Below are 17637 nucleotides of genomic sequence, written 5' to 3' on the forward strand. Positions count from 1 at the left end.
GAAGCACATAGTTAAAATAAAGACTTAACAAGAGACAAGGACATTCAACAACCAGCTACTGCCTTCCAGTGATTTACAGCACATTCGTCCAGGTGGTAACAGCATTTTCACAAAAATAATATTTTTTCAACACAAGCCCCACATCCAAACCACATAATTTCAGATATTGTTTTTCAGCATTACATAGCTCTTCTCTGGTACCTTAACTATCTGTTCTGTCCATTGTTTTCATGTAAAAGTAGTCAATGGAAACTAAAGAAATCACTGGTCTTTGCTAAATGTTCTTTCTCTTGTAAGTTTCTTTATAAAACAGCCTGAACGAATCCCCTTGGAGAGCTATTTCACAAAGGCATCCTCTATAACCTAAGTCAACTCAGGTAACAGCAATGTAGTCTCTCCTCTGCCAGCAGAGGGAAGGAATCACTTGGAAATGGCTCTGATTCAGCCAGATCAGTCTAACCAGAAAGTGCCTCAAAAACTCAATTTTGAAATTCATTTGAAAGCTATTTCTCCTAAAAACAATGGGAGACATTTGACTTCAGCTTCCATACGGACCAAAAAATACCAGATGCAAAGCATGGTTTGAAGTGCGCTGCTTGCAGGTACACATTGGGCATTAAAATATATATTTTGCTGTTTTCAATGGTTAATAAAAAGTAACACCAGACAATAAAACTCTATTCTACTGTTTCCTCATTGGACTCCAGCTCCTCAACAGAGTGTACTGAGAAGCACAGGCAGCCTTCCCATCCAGCTGGGCCAAAGTCAGCACATAGTGGTGTCACACAGCAAGCCTTCTCTGGGGAGCATTGAGGGTGCTGGTTTTGAGAACCACTCTGATACTGCACCCTTCTTTCCAGATTCAGAGACCAGAAAGGCTCTCCCTTCTATCCCAAATCTGTAGGCTCATACTGATTTCTAACCTAACTTAATTTGTTGCAATTTTTAGAGTTTGTGTTGTGCCAGAACTTTTTTTACAAGCACCTGCCCAAATTACTCCCTCTTGCATTTAGACAGAACAGTCATTTCTTCTTCCAGTTCTCCTTATGCTAAAGTAAGCAGTTCTGCATCTGAGCAATAGCACTTTTGTCCTTGCAGCACTTCCTGGTTCCTGCCATTTTTCTTAAACCTGAGATTCCAAACAAAGCTGCACCTGATACAACTGCCTTATTGCTCTCCTTTCAGTACTAGCACCTCAAATTGCATTCAGCTTTTTAGTGGTTCCACCATTACTAGCTGCCTGCATCATCTGTCGTCATTAATCCAGATCTGCTGTGTCCTACTAACATTCCAACAGTAAGATTGAGCTCATATTTGAAAAATGCAAATAATCAAAAACCTCTTCCTTGCATGTGCGTTCTTTGCACCATAAGAACAGATAAACCAAAACTCTCCTACATCAAAACTCAATACAGAAGCTAAATGATAAGCTCATACCAGACAAGTCACCATCTGGTGCCAGTTCATTACTGAGGCAAGGAAAAGGGACCCTCTCCAGGTCTCCTCTCCTTTCCCCAAACAACTCAGTGCTTCCAGCTTATGAAAGCTGTAGTTACAGCCCAATGCACACGCTAGAATTGTGGACTGCACACAGCTTAAAAAAAAAAAATCTACATTAATTTTAAAAACAGGCTTAAAATTTGTATGGATCAAAAGCAGTACATCTCCAGAAACACAAAAAGTCAATTAAAGTGGAAAAGAATATACTGGAATAGTCATTAATTTATTGGTTGTGTTCTTCAATACCAGTTTGTTTTCTAACTTGTACCAACAGTCTGTATGACCAAGCTCAAAACAAACCTTCACCACCAAAGATCTGATGATACATAGCAGTTCTTCCATGACAGTGCTGTACCCTGTTCTGTTGCGCTTTTTAAAAATGTATTTGATAACAGACTGCATTTTGCATCTTTGCAGAAAAAAACAAACAAAAAACCATCAAAAATCCTAATACCTCTGTCCCCTCCACCCAAAAAAAACCCCAAATCACTACACAACCCACAGAATAAATAAAGCACAAAAATCCTTCTATTGTTTTAAGTCCTGCACATTTTCACTTGTTATAGATAAGGAACAAAAAGAAACTTCTTTTGAGAGCTCTGTGGTGCAGAAAAAAATTTCTCAAGAAAATAATGGTCATGCTTGGTATTACTCAGCTGCAGCAAACCAAAGCTGTTGAAACAAGCAAGATCAAAAAAGAGGTTTCTCATCTGCAACAATATTCACATGAAAAACTTCACTTGTAAGACTGTCAGGAATAATCTGTTCTATGTTACAAAACACTTCAGAATGCTTTAGAATTCAGCTAGTTGAAAACTTCTTACGTAACGATGCCACAGGCAGCAGAGACAGGACCAGTGGCTACCAGCCTAGCCTGGGAACTTCAGTGCTGTGAGCAGCTCAGAGAAATGCCCTGGACCACGACTGTCCAAGAGCTGTGGGTGCACCATAAGGCACTGGATAAACCATGACTTTTGTATGGATTGTGAAAGAAGAAATGATGCAGTAAAAGGACCAAATTGAAGGTATGATTTCATCGAGCTCCAATGAAAACCTCCACTTGTTATCTTCATGAACATGTCATTTTCAAATGTTTAGGTCTGACAGGCTGTCACAGTTGCCAAAATAAACAGCCTGCTTAGCACTTTATTCACTACCACCTTGTGGGGAAATAAACATTTGCACATTGTGCATGAGACACTTAAAAACTGGAAAAGAAAAAAAAAAGTAAAAAACTATTGTGAAAGGTAACTTTTTAAACCAGATAATTTTTTTTTGTCAGTGGATCAAATGATGTATTAACAGCAGGAATGAAGTTGCAGATTGGGGTGAGCAGCACTGCTAGCCAAAGTGATGTATACCATCAGCTCTAAACAAGTCTGCTTTTCTTCATATAGAAAGAAAATAGAATGAGATCCAGAAGTCATTTTAGATCCTTAATTTACCAAAAGCGATAGCTTGGCCTTGTCTGAGTACCTGTTATGGCTTGGGTGGGGTCCTCATGAAGCATTACACTCTGGGATAATTTGCTGAGTTACTCTCACTGAAAGAACAACAAATCAAGCCTCCACATGAACTATCTACTTCATTGAGGCAAAAGCACTCAGCAATGTCCATCAGCAACTGTCATAACTCACTGCAAGGAAGGTTTATATCTTAGAGACTGGGAAGATAATAGTAATTTAAAATAAAGCTAGAACTTGAAAGAATGGGTATCTTCAGAAGTTTGAAAATTACTCAAAGTGTTACTGGGAAATAGAGCAAAAGCACAGCTGAATTTACTTCCTTTACACAAATAAGTGAAAATTTCTGAGTTTGCTTGATTTCCATTGCCTTTATGTAAGGCAAATGGGAACCACAGATATGTGCATACTTTGAAATATCCAGATTTTAATGCTGTATTTCACTTTGGCCACTTTGAGGTCTAGGTGGCCCTGTATATGTCAATAGCCATAAGTGCCTAACACCAAGAACATTTAGTTCAAACTCCAGTGTTACACTACTGTTTTTCTGCCTTAATCTCCAGCAGGATTAGTTCATCACAATAAAACATAGAACTATCACTATAATTCTGCCCAGAGTCCTAACATCTATATTTTGCAGTTGGAATGCAGCACTAGGCATCTAAATACTATGGACCATGTTTACTCTTTTGCAAACCCATCTATTCCAAAAAACTCTGAAGTTGCACATTCTTTCCCATTTTTAAACTGCATGCTAATACCATGAAGTTAACTAAACAGAGTTTCCAATCTATTGCAGAACTGAACTGCACACGCACTTGAAAAAGCACTGAACAATTTACGTGCTTGTTTCTGTAAGACCTCTGAAAGAGTACTTCTAAGCAGACAAATTTATACCTGGCATTGCACAGGTGCACTGGAATGGAAAGGCATAATGTGTCCTCTCTCCAAAGCACACTAACATAGTGAGCAACATTAAAACAGCTGAAAGGTTAGGAAGCCCTTCCCCACCATTGCATTGCCCCCATACAGCAGCAATAGTACTGACAACAGCAAAGGACTTTTTTGCTTGTTCAGGGAAGTGGCATCTCTCACAGCCACTCTGTAATTGTGTCACAGATGTCATGCTGCATCTACCTGCTCCACCCACTCTGCTGCCTATGGGGTATAAAAGTCTTCCAGCACCTTAGTAAAACACTAACCCATTATTTTCCTAAACAGTGTTTAAAATCCTTCCTATTACGTTTTTCAGGCTAGATTTATTTCCTGCCTGCCTCCATCCAATAGGAAACCAGAAATAAAGCTAGTCCCATTTCACTGTCTAGCCACCATTTGGCAGAATAACTGGCCAGTATTCAGCTGCAGCTTTAAACAGAGGCCAAAGATCAACCTCACATGGAGGCCATCAATCTTCACAATTCCCTTTTTGTTTTATAAAAGCTTACTCTGAGCAAGTCCACCTTCTGGGGCAAACTGATTCTTACATGATCACCATGCCCTTCCCATCCTGGCAATCTTCTTCTCCCTTTTCTTCCTTCCTCGTATTGTGTGAGCAATCCCACAGAGCCACGTCACAGCTGAAACAGTTTGCATAGAACTTCCCTTTCCTACAAGCTGAAGGAACAGAGTCATTCAGATCCCCATCCTACACCCCCCTAAGCTGATACACCACCATTCCTATGAGATCAGGAAGCCAAACCAAGTACACTAGAGAGGTACCTGCCTTTGCTGCCATTCTTACTATGTTTGTGGTAGAAAACAATACACAACGGCATCAGGATGACTAAGCTAGACAAAATAAAGCTTTGCCCCTTCTATTTTTCCAGTAGAATACCCAATATAGTTTGTACTGTACTTAATAAAAACACCACTGAGGAAAATGAGTGCACTATAGCTCATAAGAGATAGCCTTAGGAGTTTCTTTACCTTTTCATGGAATTGTAATCTAGGAAGTGCCCAGCTTTTCTCACAATTAAGTAAACAAGAGCAACTGCACATCTCAACAAGCCTGTCAGTGAAAATATACACCAATCTTAAGCTGAAGTAGTGAGGTAGACTTTAAGGTAAATGCAGACTCTAAGCCATTTCAGGTTTAGTTCCAAATCTGACTAAAATTACTGTTAAACTTCTGACCTTCTGCACTGAAATCCATAAAATTCTTCTCTATGAGTAAATTCTTGAATTTGTTTTTCATCCAAATTTTTAACTTCCAAGTAAAATTCATTTTTTTACCTTACCAGATGTTTTCCAAGTACTTGAAAACGAACTCAAAATTTAGATAGCCTCTTCATCACTGGACAAATTTGTCACTTAGATTACTTAGAAAAAGTAATAAGTACTTGGCTAATAAAACCCTATAGACAAGGACTTTTTTATTTTTAAAATGTAATTCATAAAGAAAGTATTGAAAAAATGCGCAAGAGAAACCTAAGTACAAGCAGAGTATACTGAAAGATGTGGGTGGGTAAGCAATGCCTTTCTTCAGGGGGAAGTCTCCAGTTTGAATTCTTTTAAAGAAATTATATCCCTTACAACTCTTAATCGTTTTGACAATGTACTGACATCCTGGCCATGTAAAATACATAGGTTTCCTCAAGCCTGGCTAGTTTAGACAGCAGGAAGCAAGATATTTGTACAAGAAGAAAAGAGGAATGAAGGGCCAAGAGGCCCCAGAGCAGTAGGAAGAACAGTTATTCTGGGTGGAGAAGAAGGAATGGGGCAGAGGTGAGCTGAAGGCCTTCCCAACCCCCATTTAACTCCTTCATTTCTCTTTGTTTGAGTAATTTAAACCCAGTAGTTCAGTTTTCAACTCATTTCACTTTAAAAATCCCTGGACCGAGTCCATACCTGTGCCCGGTAGCTCCTGCGAACAGCTGGTGGGAGCAGCGGGAAGGGAGGCACACAGCAGATATCTCCTGATGGTTCAGCCTGCGGTCCCCAATGCCAACACCACCCACAGACCAGTGAGGTGCAACACACTGGCTTATGAGAGACAGCTGACAACAAGGGCTTCTGCTTCCCAGAAATGAAACATTTTAAAAATTAGGTTTCAATCCCAGCTAAACAAAACTGGTTCTCCTTCATCTCCCGCTACAATTTCCAATTCATAGGAAGTCTTTAACCTTCAAAATCAGCTTTACTATCAACATCAGCAAACTCATGGTATCACTGTAGACTTATTGCTCACTCTCACTCCTTGCTACCAACATCAACAATTTTGTGACACTATTTATCCTCACCTCAGGAACTCAGGCTTTTCTCCATTAGCAAAAGCCTTCCTACAACTGTTCAACGGTGACACCATCTTTTCTATTCCCAACATCTCAGATCCCAGAGTTTTAACAGAAGTCTTCTTAGCTGTAAGAAGAGGACCTGCTAGTTTACCCCTTTACCTCATAACAGCAAGGCTAAGAAACGACAGCTTTAATTCCAGCTCTACATCTGACAAAGACTTATCCAAACAACAGGAAGTCATAGCTATCCATGCAGAGTAAGCTTACAACTACTTCTACACAGCGAAAAAACATACCACACAAAGTGTTCATATGTTGGCAGAGCATCTAGGCCTGCACACACTAGGACAACTAGGTAGTATTGTCATTCAAGAACATTGCTCAAAACTAGTTTTCTTTAAAATTAATTTCAAAGCATTTTCATCAATGCTGGATTTTGTTAAGCTTTGTTCCAAACTGAAGTTTTGGCCCAAAATGGATCCATCAAGAAGCATTCAAGATGGACTAAAAGTCTGCCATATACCTCATCAACTTTAAAGGCTAACTCTTGCAATCTTAAAGGTACTTGAGTATCATCTTGAACTGTGACATCTAGCTACACAGCAGTGTTTTGGCACTGGCATTGCATACAAAAATCAGGAAAACAGGACAGACTTTTAGAAGCTGTTTGCTGAAAATTACAGTGAAGAAGTTTAGGTGTTTGTGCAGCTTAAAGGCTGCTTGCTCACAGCTGATTGACCTGTGAGTCTATCTGCCTCATCCTCAGGAACACAGCCACCTTACAGTGGCTGAAGCTGCTGGTTTGGTTTAGAGAGCCCATAAACTACAGGTTCTTTTCTCCTCCTATACCTCTCTTCCTCCTTTGGAAACCTGTATTCTTGCAGTGTCAGCTGGAGGGTGGTCCCTCACCCTGCCATCACCTCCTGGTAGGCAGTCTGCAGCCATCCCAGCAACTCACTAGCTAGCGTTAGAGCATCATTTTAGATTAATAACCCCTGCAAACAGAGAGCTGCTTCTGCACTGAATGAGGGTAGCCTTTCTGAGCTCTAGTTTGACTCAGGGCACAAACAGCTCATTAACCATCAGATGATTCAGCACTTGGTGCCTACATTTCTGCTGGCTGGTTTTCATCAGCAGACTACAGCTTTGAAGGTGAATCATTTATATGATACCATCAGACACCTGAAGAGGCACACAGGTGTCAAGTCCCTCCAGCTCCAAGCCAACTAGTTTTATGTGATACAGACTGCTCTTAAATTCTCCTCTTCACTATGCAGCCTTTATAATCACATTCCCCACAAAAATTCTGACTGTAACACTCTGCAGTTAGTAAACAGTTCTCCTACTCTTGCAGAAAGAAATCATGCACAGACAAGGTCTCAGTTCACAGAGAAATACTTGTAATAGGTCCTGAGCAGAAGAAAGACGACCTCCACATTTCAGGCTCAAAAGAAGAGAGTAGGATTTTAGTCCCACCAAAGCCACCATGGAAAAAATGCTGTCAGATGTGGTCCCTCCCTGCCCCAAACAATCCCTTCTGATTTACTCATGGCCACTAATCTCATTATAGTTCCTATAATTAAAGCACCATAATACCTGATCAAGAATATAGTATGCTGTTTAAATTAACTCACACGAAGTTTTTTAATACAAGAATGACTGCTCCAAGAGAATTACAAGATTTACAAAATAAAGCATCACTAATGAGTACAGGATCAAAACTGGATTATCAAGTTTCCTGATTTACATGTAGAAAAAGCAGGTAGCAAGGTTTCTATAAAACTTTTACAGCTGTTTTATAGGAGAAATGAAACAATTATATATATCTTCAAATATTTATTGAAGAACAAACTGTTCTTTATAGATGTTAGGAAACAGCAAATGTTAGTTTGGTCTAGTCAATACTTGCTAAAAAGTGAGGAGTGAGATTGTTGTTCTGAATAGCATTTGTCAGGTTTACAGATCAGGGAGATAAGAAAACACATATAAATCTTATGTTTTTTACCAGTCTGCAATAAGTTAAATAGAAAAGCCTACTTCTTTAGGTCTTCTCCTGTTCTTAAGTCAAAAGTCTTTCCTTACCTATTTGTTAATTTTCAAAGGAAATTTCCAAACAAATCCCAACCCCACCCCAGACACACAAACAGCTAAAAAGCAAAACCAGGAGCAAATTCGCCCTCTGACTTAGATGTACGAGCAGCTCAGAAAGGTTAGGAAGTCAATCACTCATTTAGTAAACCTATAAATGCACAGTTTCTGAAATAACCTGGGTTTGGTGCCACGTTAAATGGAGAGAAAGATGGGATGTGAAGGAGATGTGAATGTAATATTACACCGGTGAGATTAGGTGTCCTGGTTCTTTTCTACCCTGTCCCCAGTTTGTATGCTGGATCTAAAAGTGCAGAAACCCACAGCTGAACAGGAAACAGTTCTTCCACACTTCTGACCCTAAACTCACTCAACATACCTAAGAGCCCATGGAGACCGCCCCATCCTGAAACAACACTGGCCTTTCAAACAAGCACACTCTTCAGCCTCATCCACTTTATGTTCATGATTAAGCATAACAAAGAACAGCTCTGGGCTGCATCCATTCCTAGAGACAGGGCTTGCTGGGACCTGACTCAGGCTTTGTGGGACCCCCACTAATCCTGAGCTGTGATCAGATCACCTCTTCTGTGATAATCCATCACCATCAATCACTTACCAGTTACCATATCATCGGTTTCTGAGTCCAAGTGAATAAAACCATAGAATTTTTTTGTGAATGTCAGATGAACCCTCAGGGGTCTGTGATTATCAGGATGCAGAGAGAGAATAGGTAAACTGAGGCAGAGGTAAAGTTATGCAATTTCCCCAAGTCAGGCTCCAGATCAGCCTGGGCTCTCCAGGCTTGCAGGGTAAGCTTCTGCTTCAGCCATTAAATCTTTGAAAGGGATTATGCAGCAAGGTGCCAGTGATAAGGACTGGATTTGACCTCTAAGGACCTTCAGATGTGGACATTCCTAAAAACAATTACCCTCATTTTCCAGCATGCTGGTAACACTATGAGCAAACTCTGCAGTTGAAGTACTTTCATCTGGCATTCTTAAAAAGAATGCTTAAAACTTCAGTTGATTTTCTGATCTATAAAGGGCCCCCCAGGCAGAAATTTTGATGCTCTTATATGTTTGCATAGAAGAAAACAGAGTGCATAACAGAGTTTTTACCTTGCTACTCCATTAAGTATCATTTCAGAAAACATAATGAAACCATCGTGAAGAATACAGCTTTCTTCAGAGAGAGAACACACACAGACGTTAAAGGCAACATGAATTATTTTAAGTGCTATACTTCTGCCAACATACTCCACATTTTCATCATAAGACACCACTCCCACAGAGTGGTAGTCAGCCAGTGTCTTCTCATACAAAGGGCACAGATTGTTATTTCTCTGACAAGGAAACCAGACCTAAACAGTGTATATTGCTGCTTGAGGTTTTGTTTTTCAGTTGGTTTTTGTTTGCTTTCAATTTCAGGTACATTGTTATATCAAGTTGATTGGATCCAAAATGAAAATATGCTAAAATTTTCAAACAAAAACAGCTTTTCAACACTTATTAATTTTGAACTTCTGGTAAATTTTCTTTTTAATTTGCTATACAAAGTGTAAAGTCTCAAAGATGAAAGGTGACTTGATTTCTAACCTATACTGGCTTTTCACTCATCCTTCCCAGAAATTCCTCTAATGTAACTGAAATGGCAAAGCCTTTCTCTCTCCTCAGGATGACTCACAGAGTCCTTCCATAGCACAAAGGAAAGATACATCACTTCTTGTTCTTAAGAAACATCACTTTCTTATTCTTTTGAAACAAGGTAGGGCAAGAAAATATTGGAGTGTTATTTGTTATATTTCGTTTCCTTTTTCCTTGAACAAATTTATCAAGCAACTAAAATTCTGCCTGGTCATAACAGCATCTGTAAGAACATGCCCACAGAAATGCTCTTTGAATCTCACTCCTCAACATCAGTATCCTCTCCTCTGCTTCTGTATCCCTGCCCCATCTTTTACCTACAGGAGTAAGTACCCATATGGCTATCTTTCAATAGCTGCTGAGATAAGCTTCATGAGCGCTCAGCAATAGTAGTGCTTCCTTGAAGAGGCAATGCCTATATCTGTATCCAACAGCTGGCCAACACTAAACCAAATTCTTAGGGCATAAATCTGCTTCCCAGGCCAGCCAGCTCTTTCAGCTACCAAGCTGCTAGATCATCCTCCAAGAGTCCAGCCGAAACCAGGCAGAAGACTTTTTTTTCAGTATGGCTTAAGATATAGATAGATATGATAGATCACATAACTCATTAGATCACTGTAAGCTGCAGGCACCTGCAGAAGTTATAGAAGACCATCCTAACATCACACCACTTGGCAATTTCCAGCTTCAATGCAAGTCAATATTCTGACCCACACCTCAGCAGCAGATACGAAAGTGGCACAAACATACACTGACAATAAACTCCAAAAACTTATTGAGAGTTTCCAGTCCACCAATTACAAATCAAATAGTTCTGGGCTCTGTGCACAAAGTCTCAAGAAGGCTTATTAAGTGCTCCTGAGTTTCAATGTTACAGGAGACATACAAAACATAATTCTGCATCTCCCATCCATCAGTTCCCATGTTAAGCTCTTCCCTGTTTAATAAACATATCAAAAGTGGTTCATAAAAACGCTAGTGGGTTTACTGTTAGCCTGAACAAATGCTACCAGCACTAGCAAATGCTACACAGGCATTTGTAACTCCAGAGCAGAGCATGTACTTGACTTCGACTAGCATGTGCAATTTCCAAGCAGTGAAATGCACTCTGGTCAGAACAGGCCTGTCAACTATTTACAGAGTGCAGAAGTAGCTGTATCCATCCATCCCATCCCTACACAAAGAGTCCAGTAGGAGTACAGACTGCCCCACCACACCTCTACACCCCAACAGTGTAAAAACTCATTCTACCACCACACTAGCATGTCTCCACCGGGCACGTCCCAAAAGTTTCTGCTGAATAAAAGCATAGAGATGCTAAGCAAAGGGTTTAGTTGGTTTTGTTTCTCCCACAACTTCCCATACACATAACTTCCCCCACTGCTCTTCGGCTTTAGGGTATGACAGCACTCAAGTGTTCTGTGATGCTAAACTAGCTACTGAAAACATTACTGAAGACATAGATTTGCTTTCAAGTTGCTGATTTCGGTTTGAAACAGCAGTTCTGACTGACAAAACAGTGATGAAGATGTAAACAGCCTATGTGTGAGCCCATCTACCCAAGGTGGAAAAGTTGTGTTTTCGATTTTTTTCCTCCAAATAAGTTCTTGTTTACTGTTGTAAATACGATTCTTCACAAAGAGTCACACACACACCCCAGACGCACGCAATATTGTAATCTTTCATATATGGTATAAGACCAAACGCGATGCATTCTGAGAAGACCAGGGCGAGCGACTGCACCAAGGGCCCGAACACCCACACGTCCGAGCGGCAGCACCGGGGATGCGGGAAAAAACCCCAGGAGCCCTCCAGGAGCTGCCTCAGAGCTTACAAACTTCGCTCTGTATCACTCCCTGACCTCTCTTTAAAGGAAACTGGTGCCAGCCAGGTAACAGCAAAAGTTTCAGAATTCAAAAAGAAAATCCTTGTAAAAATAGAAAGAGCCTGAAGACAGCCGTGACCAGCCCGACAGCTGCGGAACAACGCGCAGACAAGCGCTCCGGGAACGAGCGGTCATTGAATCAACAGCTCGCACGCAGGTCGCTGCCCAACACTCTCCGTGCGGGACGGGAAAAGCTCCTGCCCGCACCTCCCCGCACCACCTCGCCCCAGCTCTGCAGCTCGGCGGGCGCGGAACCGGGCCCAGAGCAGCGCTCAGCCCGCGCCCCGGGACAGCTGCGGCCGCACAGAGCCCCCCCAGCACACCCTGGCAGCGCCCGTACCTGGGAGCTGAGGTACCGCCGCAGGCACTCCTCGCACACCGCCTTCTTGCAGCAGGACAGGGGCTTGATGGGCTTCTCCTCTAGGCACACGCGGCAGCTCAGCACCAGCAGTGGCCCGAACTCGCCGGCGATCAGCCCGGAGAAGGGCTCGGGCAGCAGGTACAAGTCCACCACCTCGATGCTGCCGCCCGACGACAGCGGGTCGTCGCCCGGCACCACCCCGCGCCGGACCGGGGGCTGCCCCGTGCCCGGGCCGCCGCGGGGGGAGCCGGTGGCGGCCGCCGGCCGGTCGTTCTCCACGCAGTAGACGGTGCAGTACACGTGCCGCCGGGGGGGGCGGCGGCGGCCGCTGCCTCCCTCCGGCCCCTCCTCCGCCGGGGCCGCCGGCTCCCCCGCGCCCGGCGGCTGCTCCGGCCCGGCCGCTGCCTCCGCCTCCTCTTCAGCCCCTCGCCGCTCGGGGTCGGTGGCGGGCGGCCCCAGCTCCCCGCCTCGCCCCAGCCCGGCTACTCCGCCGCCCGGGACCGTCTCTCGCAGCGAAGGCGGCTCGTCCGGGCCGGGCTCCCGCGGGCCCCCGGCCGGGCTCGGCGGCGCGGCGGCAGCGGCCGCCCGCGGCGCGTTCAGCGAGCTCTGCTGCTCCCCCATCGCCGCCCGCCGCCGCTCCTTCCCATCCAGCCACCTCCTGGCCCCGCTTCTGCTTCCGGGTCCCGAGCCCCGCCGCGCCGAGCCCCGCGCCGCCCGCCCGCGGGCGCCGGCCGCCGCCGCCCGGCCTCCCCCTGGAGGGGCTGCGGGGGAGGGAGCGGCGGCAGCGGCGGGTGCAGCTCCGGTCAGCGCCGCCCGCGGGGTCCCAGCCGGAGCCCGACCCCCATGCCGGGGAGGACGCGGGCAGCCGCCCCTGGTGCCGCGGGGCAGCGCGCCCAGCCGCGCCCCGCAGCCGCCCCGCCCCGCCCCGCGCGTCACCGCCCCCTGCCCGCGGCGGCCGCCCCGCCGGGCGCGCCCGCCCCGCTCCGCCCCGGCCCGGTCCCGCCCGCTCTGACGCAGCCGCTCGGCTGCGCCCCTCATGGAGCCGCGGGCAGCGCGTGTGTGCGTGCACGGCACCGCCCGGCACCCGCACCGGCACCGGCACCGGCACCGCGAGGTGCTGACCCGCGCCCCACGCCGTTCTCTCCGCCGTGTGCCGGTACCTGGGGCCGGGCCACACCCCCTTTCCTTTTGCAGGAGCAGCATTTGCCATCGCTCCCCCGAAATCGTCCTCTGCTCGAAGGCACGAGGGGGGAGGAATTTCAAAACGCCTTTATGCTCTTAGGGTAGTGTCCTCAGAGCAAATTGTGAGGGTCCGATTAAAAATCATCCCCGAAGAAAAATCGTAGTAACCATCAGGGGTACTCACTAAAACCAAGGTGACATTCACAAAAATAATTAAAACTGTGTATCCACAGAGGTCCCGACTGGTATCTGGTTGTTCAGGTACTCACAATTAAGGACATTAGAGGAACGTATGCATGTATTGGTCTGAGTGTTGGCCAGTATGTCAATGCCTCTACTTGATGATAGTATATTACAGGCCTTGACATCATCAGTTACATTATCCTGTAGAGCAGATGTCATGGAACTGTCCCTGCAGCAACTGAGTAACTTAACAGGGATTGTGCAGTTTCCATCCCGAACTTTGTCTAGAGTGTTAATCAGAAGTTAATCAGTTGCTCTGCTTGGGTTGGGCTAACCAGGGTGAGAGGAGGACGAGGAGGTCTGCGAGTGGGGAGATGACAGCAGGGGACATCAGGGCTGTCTGCGTGTCGTTCCCTCAACCCCAGTGAGCCCATGAGCTCAGACTCATTCAGGGAGCAGCTCCATGCATTTTCCTGGCTCCATGTTTGAGCTCAGCAGACCAGCTTCTCAGCTGCAGTGACTCAGAATGTGGGGTGTTGAAGACACTGTATGGAGCCAGCCCAGCTTTGGTGGCCCTGTGTGGCACTGAAGTGTGTGTGCAGTCTGGGAAGGAGCTGAGCCTCCCGGAAAGCCACAGAGAGAACCTGACCTGTCTTGCTGAAGGTTGTCAATGGAGGCATCCCAGACTCTGTGTGGCAACTGCCAACATCTGCTGGCTTGGGAGCAATTCGTCTTGAAAATGCTGTATTTCTTCCAGACCCAATCAGACCTGAAAGTCAGTGGAAATGAATTTGTGCAATGCCAGGCTGTAGTTACCCTCCAGAAAAATAACATAGAGGAATTATTTATTTTAAACAATATGTTTAACTTTTCTTATATGAGCCTCTAGAGTTTATAATCCCAAAGTTTACTTTGAAAATATGAAGTGTAAAACTTCTGATGAATGAATAAACATCAGAATTTCCTACAACCCTACCACTCAAGAATGTGGAGCTTCAAGAAAAAACTAGAAAAACAGCATCTTTGCAAAAGCAAGAATGTTGCTAAAGCACAGCAGAGGAGAAATGGTCCTGGGGAATTCATGAAGGCAATGGTAATTGTACTTGACTGAGGGGAAGCATTAAGCTAACAGGAGTTATAGAATTGCCTGTGCCCTACCAGCCTATGGACTAAGGACAGATAGTTCAGGGGCCTATGCCCAGTCTTGTGTCCTGCTGGTCCCAGCTGTGAAGAGTGAGCAGACATGCCAGCCCAGTGCCCCCAGTGCCCCCCATTCTGCCTTGCTTCTGGTTGGGATGGTGGGACCAGCCCTGGCTGGTGAGGTCTTGACGCCCCCAAGGGGACCCTGCCACTTTTTGACAAATGTATGCTCTGCAACAAGTCTTTGCCATATGCTATATAAATTCTCTCAGGCATATTGAAAAAGTATGAAATTATGTAGCAGTAGACAGAAAAAAATATAGGGCTGAGGTCAACCCACTAGTATGTACTGATGGCCTTTCCCACTGTGCCTTTACACAGATTCATATTTGAATGACCTTAAGGGAGAATTTTCTCAGAAAGACTACCCTAGCCCCCCAGAAGCCCCCAACAATCAGAGAAAATAGGATTCTGTGTTGCATGGCACTTGCTTATTCCCCGAGAGAGCGGTAAGTGAGGGATGCTGGTTCTGTTGCTCAGTGCACTGCTGGTAGGTGCCTGGGTGCATGAAGCAGGAGTCCATACAGGGGTGAACATGTGGTTCCCAAGGAGGTTGCTCAGTTGCTGACTGACAGCCTGCATGATGTGTCTTAGTCTGGCTGTTGCCCAGGTTTTGAGAAACCATGAGTCAGATTTGCATCCAGATTGACGCTGTTGCTAAAACTTTCCTGTTTTAAAATGTGATTTTAGATCCACACATTTTACACTCTCCGTAGAGCATGTCTTAGACCTTAAATAAAGCCTTATGGAAGATATTAAAAAGATAGCAGCATTACTGGATTTGCGTAAAATAACAGATTAAAATAAATTATCCTGCAGAGCTAAACCTCATTATCACCAAACTATTTGGTTTACAAGAACTTCATTGTGTTTGAGCACTGTTGTGTAGAACTGAGTCTAGTTGCTTGAAAAATTGCTTTTCTGCCTGTGATGTACCACCAAGTCAAACTCCACAAAGATTCACACATTTGAATTCTGCAAATGAAGTATGAAGAAGCAGCTGGCAGGGCACTAACTATCTGTGAGAGATCCCCAGTTTTGGAAAGCTCTATCCACTGTCATCCACCAAAAGCTGAATTTGCTTACCTCCAGGAATGCAGCAAAGTCCATATTTTTTTTCTTCTTTGTTAAAACTATTGGAGGGTTTGTTTGAATAGGTATGTTTATGGGTGGTCCTTTTACTCATGTCTGATTTTTTCACAGCTGAAATCCAGGGCAGGCACTTGTATTTTCAAGCAATTAATATAATTGACTGCCACAGTTCTGGTAATACCTGAATTTAGGGTTGATTTTTTTTTCTTTTTAATTATTCACACTGAACAAAGAAGTCGTGGTGGCTATTGCATTAATGAATTAAATTTATCCAAATTTGTAAAATTTTCCAAAGTATTTTCTGAGAATTTCCATCCTTCCTCAGTTCCTTCTTTCCTCCCTTCCTTTCTTTCCTTTAATCAAAGAGCACAAGCTTACATAAAACTTCAGGAAAAGAAAGTACTAGGCTATGCAACATACAGCCAAACTACAGAATTCATTATTACACACAATCACTGAAGCAGTTCTATAATGAATTTAAAACCTGATTAGATACTTTCAGCAATACCTAGAGCTAAAGCAGACTGTGCTGTCTGTATAATATATATATATATCTCCATCTGTGTCGTGTATATACACGTATATAAAAGGAGGACTCCATTTCCCAAGGCTGTAGTACTTGAGATTTCATGAAAATTACTTTTACTAAAAATAATTAATATTATTAGGATGAGTAATTAACATTCATTCTTCTGGGTTTATGCTGATGGCCTCTGAGGAAATTTGAAGACCTATTTTCCTATGTATAGCATTAAGTAATTGGCAGCATGGTACTGGGTCATTGGGTGTAGAACTTATTCTTGGGTGGGGGATTCTTTTTTACCTTGCTAGTGTTTTTTCAACATATTTAAAATTTTCATTTTATGTCTGGACAACCATTGCAAATATATTCTAAGTATTTTATAAAACGTCCTTAAACAAATGTTTATACTTATTTTGAAAATGAAATAAAAACTGATATTCTAATGTTTGCCCCTCAACACCTGTCATACTCTGTACACTCCACATTTAATATATTGTCTTACATTCTCCAGAATATGTCTTATGTGTACTACTTACTCTCTGGACATGATCCTGCTTTCAAAAGTTGTAAATTGGTTTTACCGGCTTGACAGTTTTCACCAAAAAGTGCCCGTAACCTTCTGTGACAAAAGCTTGTGGCAATGGTACAGAAGTCGTGGCAACAGTTTTCTTTGGCTGCTCAGCAGGAACAGAAGTCTTAGATCTTCTGCTTCATCTACAGTTCTGAATTTAGGTGGGATGCATGGACACAACTTATTTGGTGGTTGTACAACTCACCTAGAAAAATCCTTCTAGCATCTGAATTGTGGTCCACCGAAGAAGGTGACCTTGGTGGTACTTGGTTTTAATAGTTATGCAGTATGATTCTGCAGCTAGAAGGAAAATACAGTTATCTCCTTGGGCTTCTGTCCATCCTGTGAGGTGAAAGAATCATGTATGTTCTACAGACAAAAGGCATGCACTAGAATAATTTCTTATGAACATCCAAATTAAATCAGGAAGAATGACTGTGTGCCTAGTTTAATTGTTGCAGTATTTATTTTGAAAAGAAGCCTGTGCCATTATTTTTATCTAGCACTATGGAAACAACCTTCAAAACATAATTGTGTATCTTACACACTGCCTAAACAGATCAAACCTTTTACACCATTTATGTGCTTACTGTCGACATCTGGGCTAAGGAAAGAAAATGCTTTTCTAGAATTTATGGATCTTTCCAAACAAATCTTATCAATGTCTCAAGTTATAGTTTGAAGGACACCGAGAACCTTGATGCATCCTT

The 17637-nt window shown here is 43.7% G+C and overlaps 1 protein-coding gene across 1 annotated transcript in view; it reads right to left on the bottom strand.

Moving 5' to 3' along the window:
• The window catches only part of RNF217 (ring finger protein 217), a 56721-nt gene extending 43887 nt beyond the window's left edge, over window positions 1–12834 (bottom strand). The window contains exon 1 of the mRNA XM_051792234.1: window positions 12156–12834. Within this exon, the coding sequence (XP_051648194.1) occupies window positions 12156–12797 (642 nt within the window). The 5' untranslated portion in view covers window positions 12798–12834. The remainder of the gene's footprint in view (window positions 1–12155) is intronic.
• Between the last annotated feature and the right edge of the window lie 4803 nt (window positions 12835–17637).

This window comes from Manacus candei, unplaced genomic scaffold, assembly GCF_025592945.1.
Source record: "Manacus candei isolate 608988 ecotype Guabito, Panama unplaced genomic scaffold, ASM2559294v1 h1tg000034l, whole genome shotgun sequence".
In the NCBI taxonomy this organism is placed as follows: Eukaryota; Metazoa; Chordata; class Aves; order Passeriformes; family Pipridae; genus Manacus; species Manacus candei.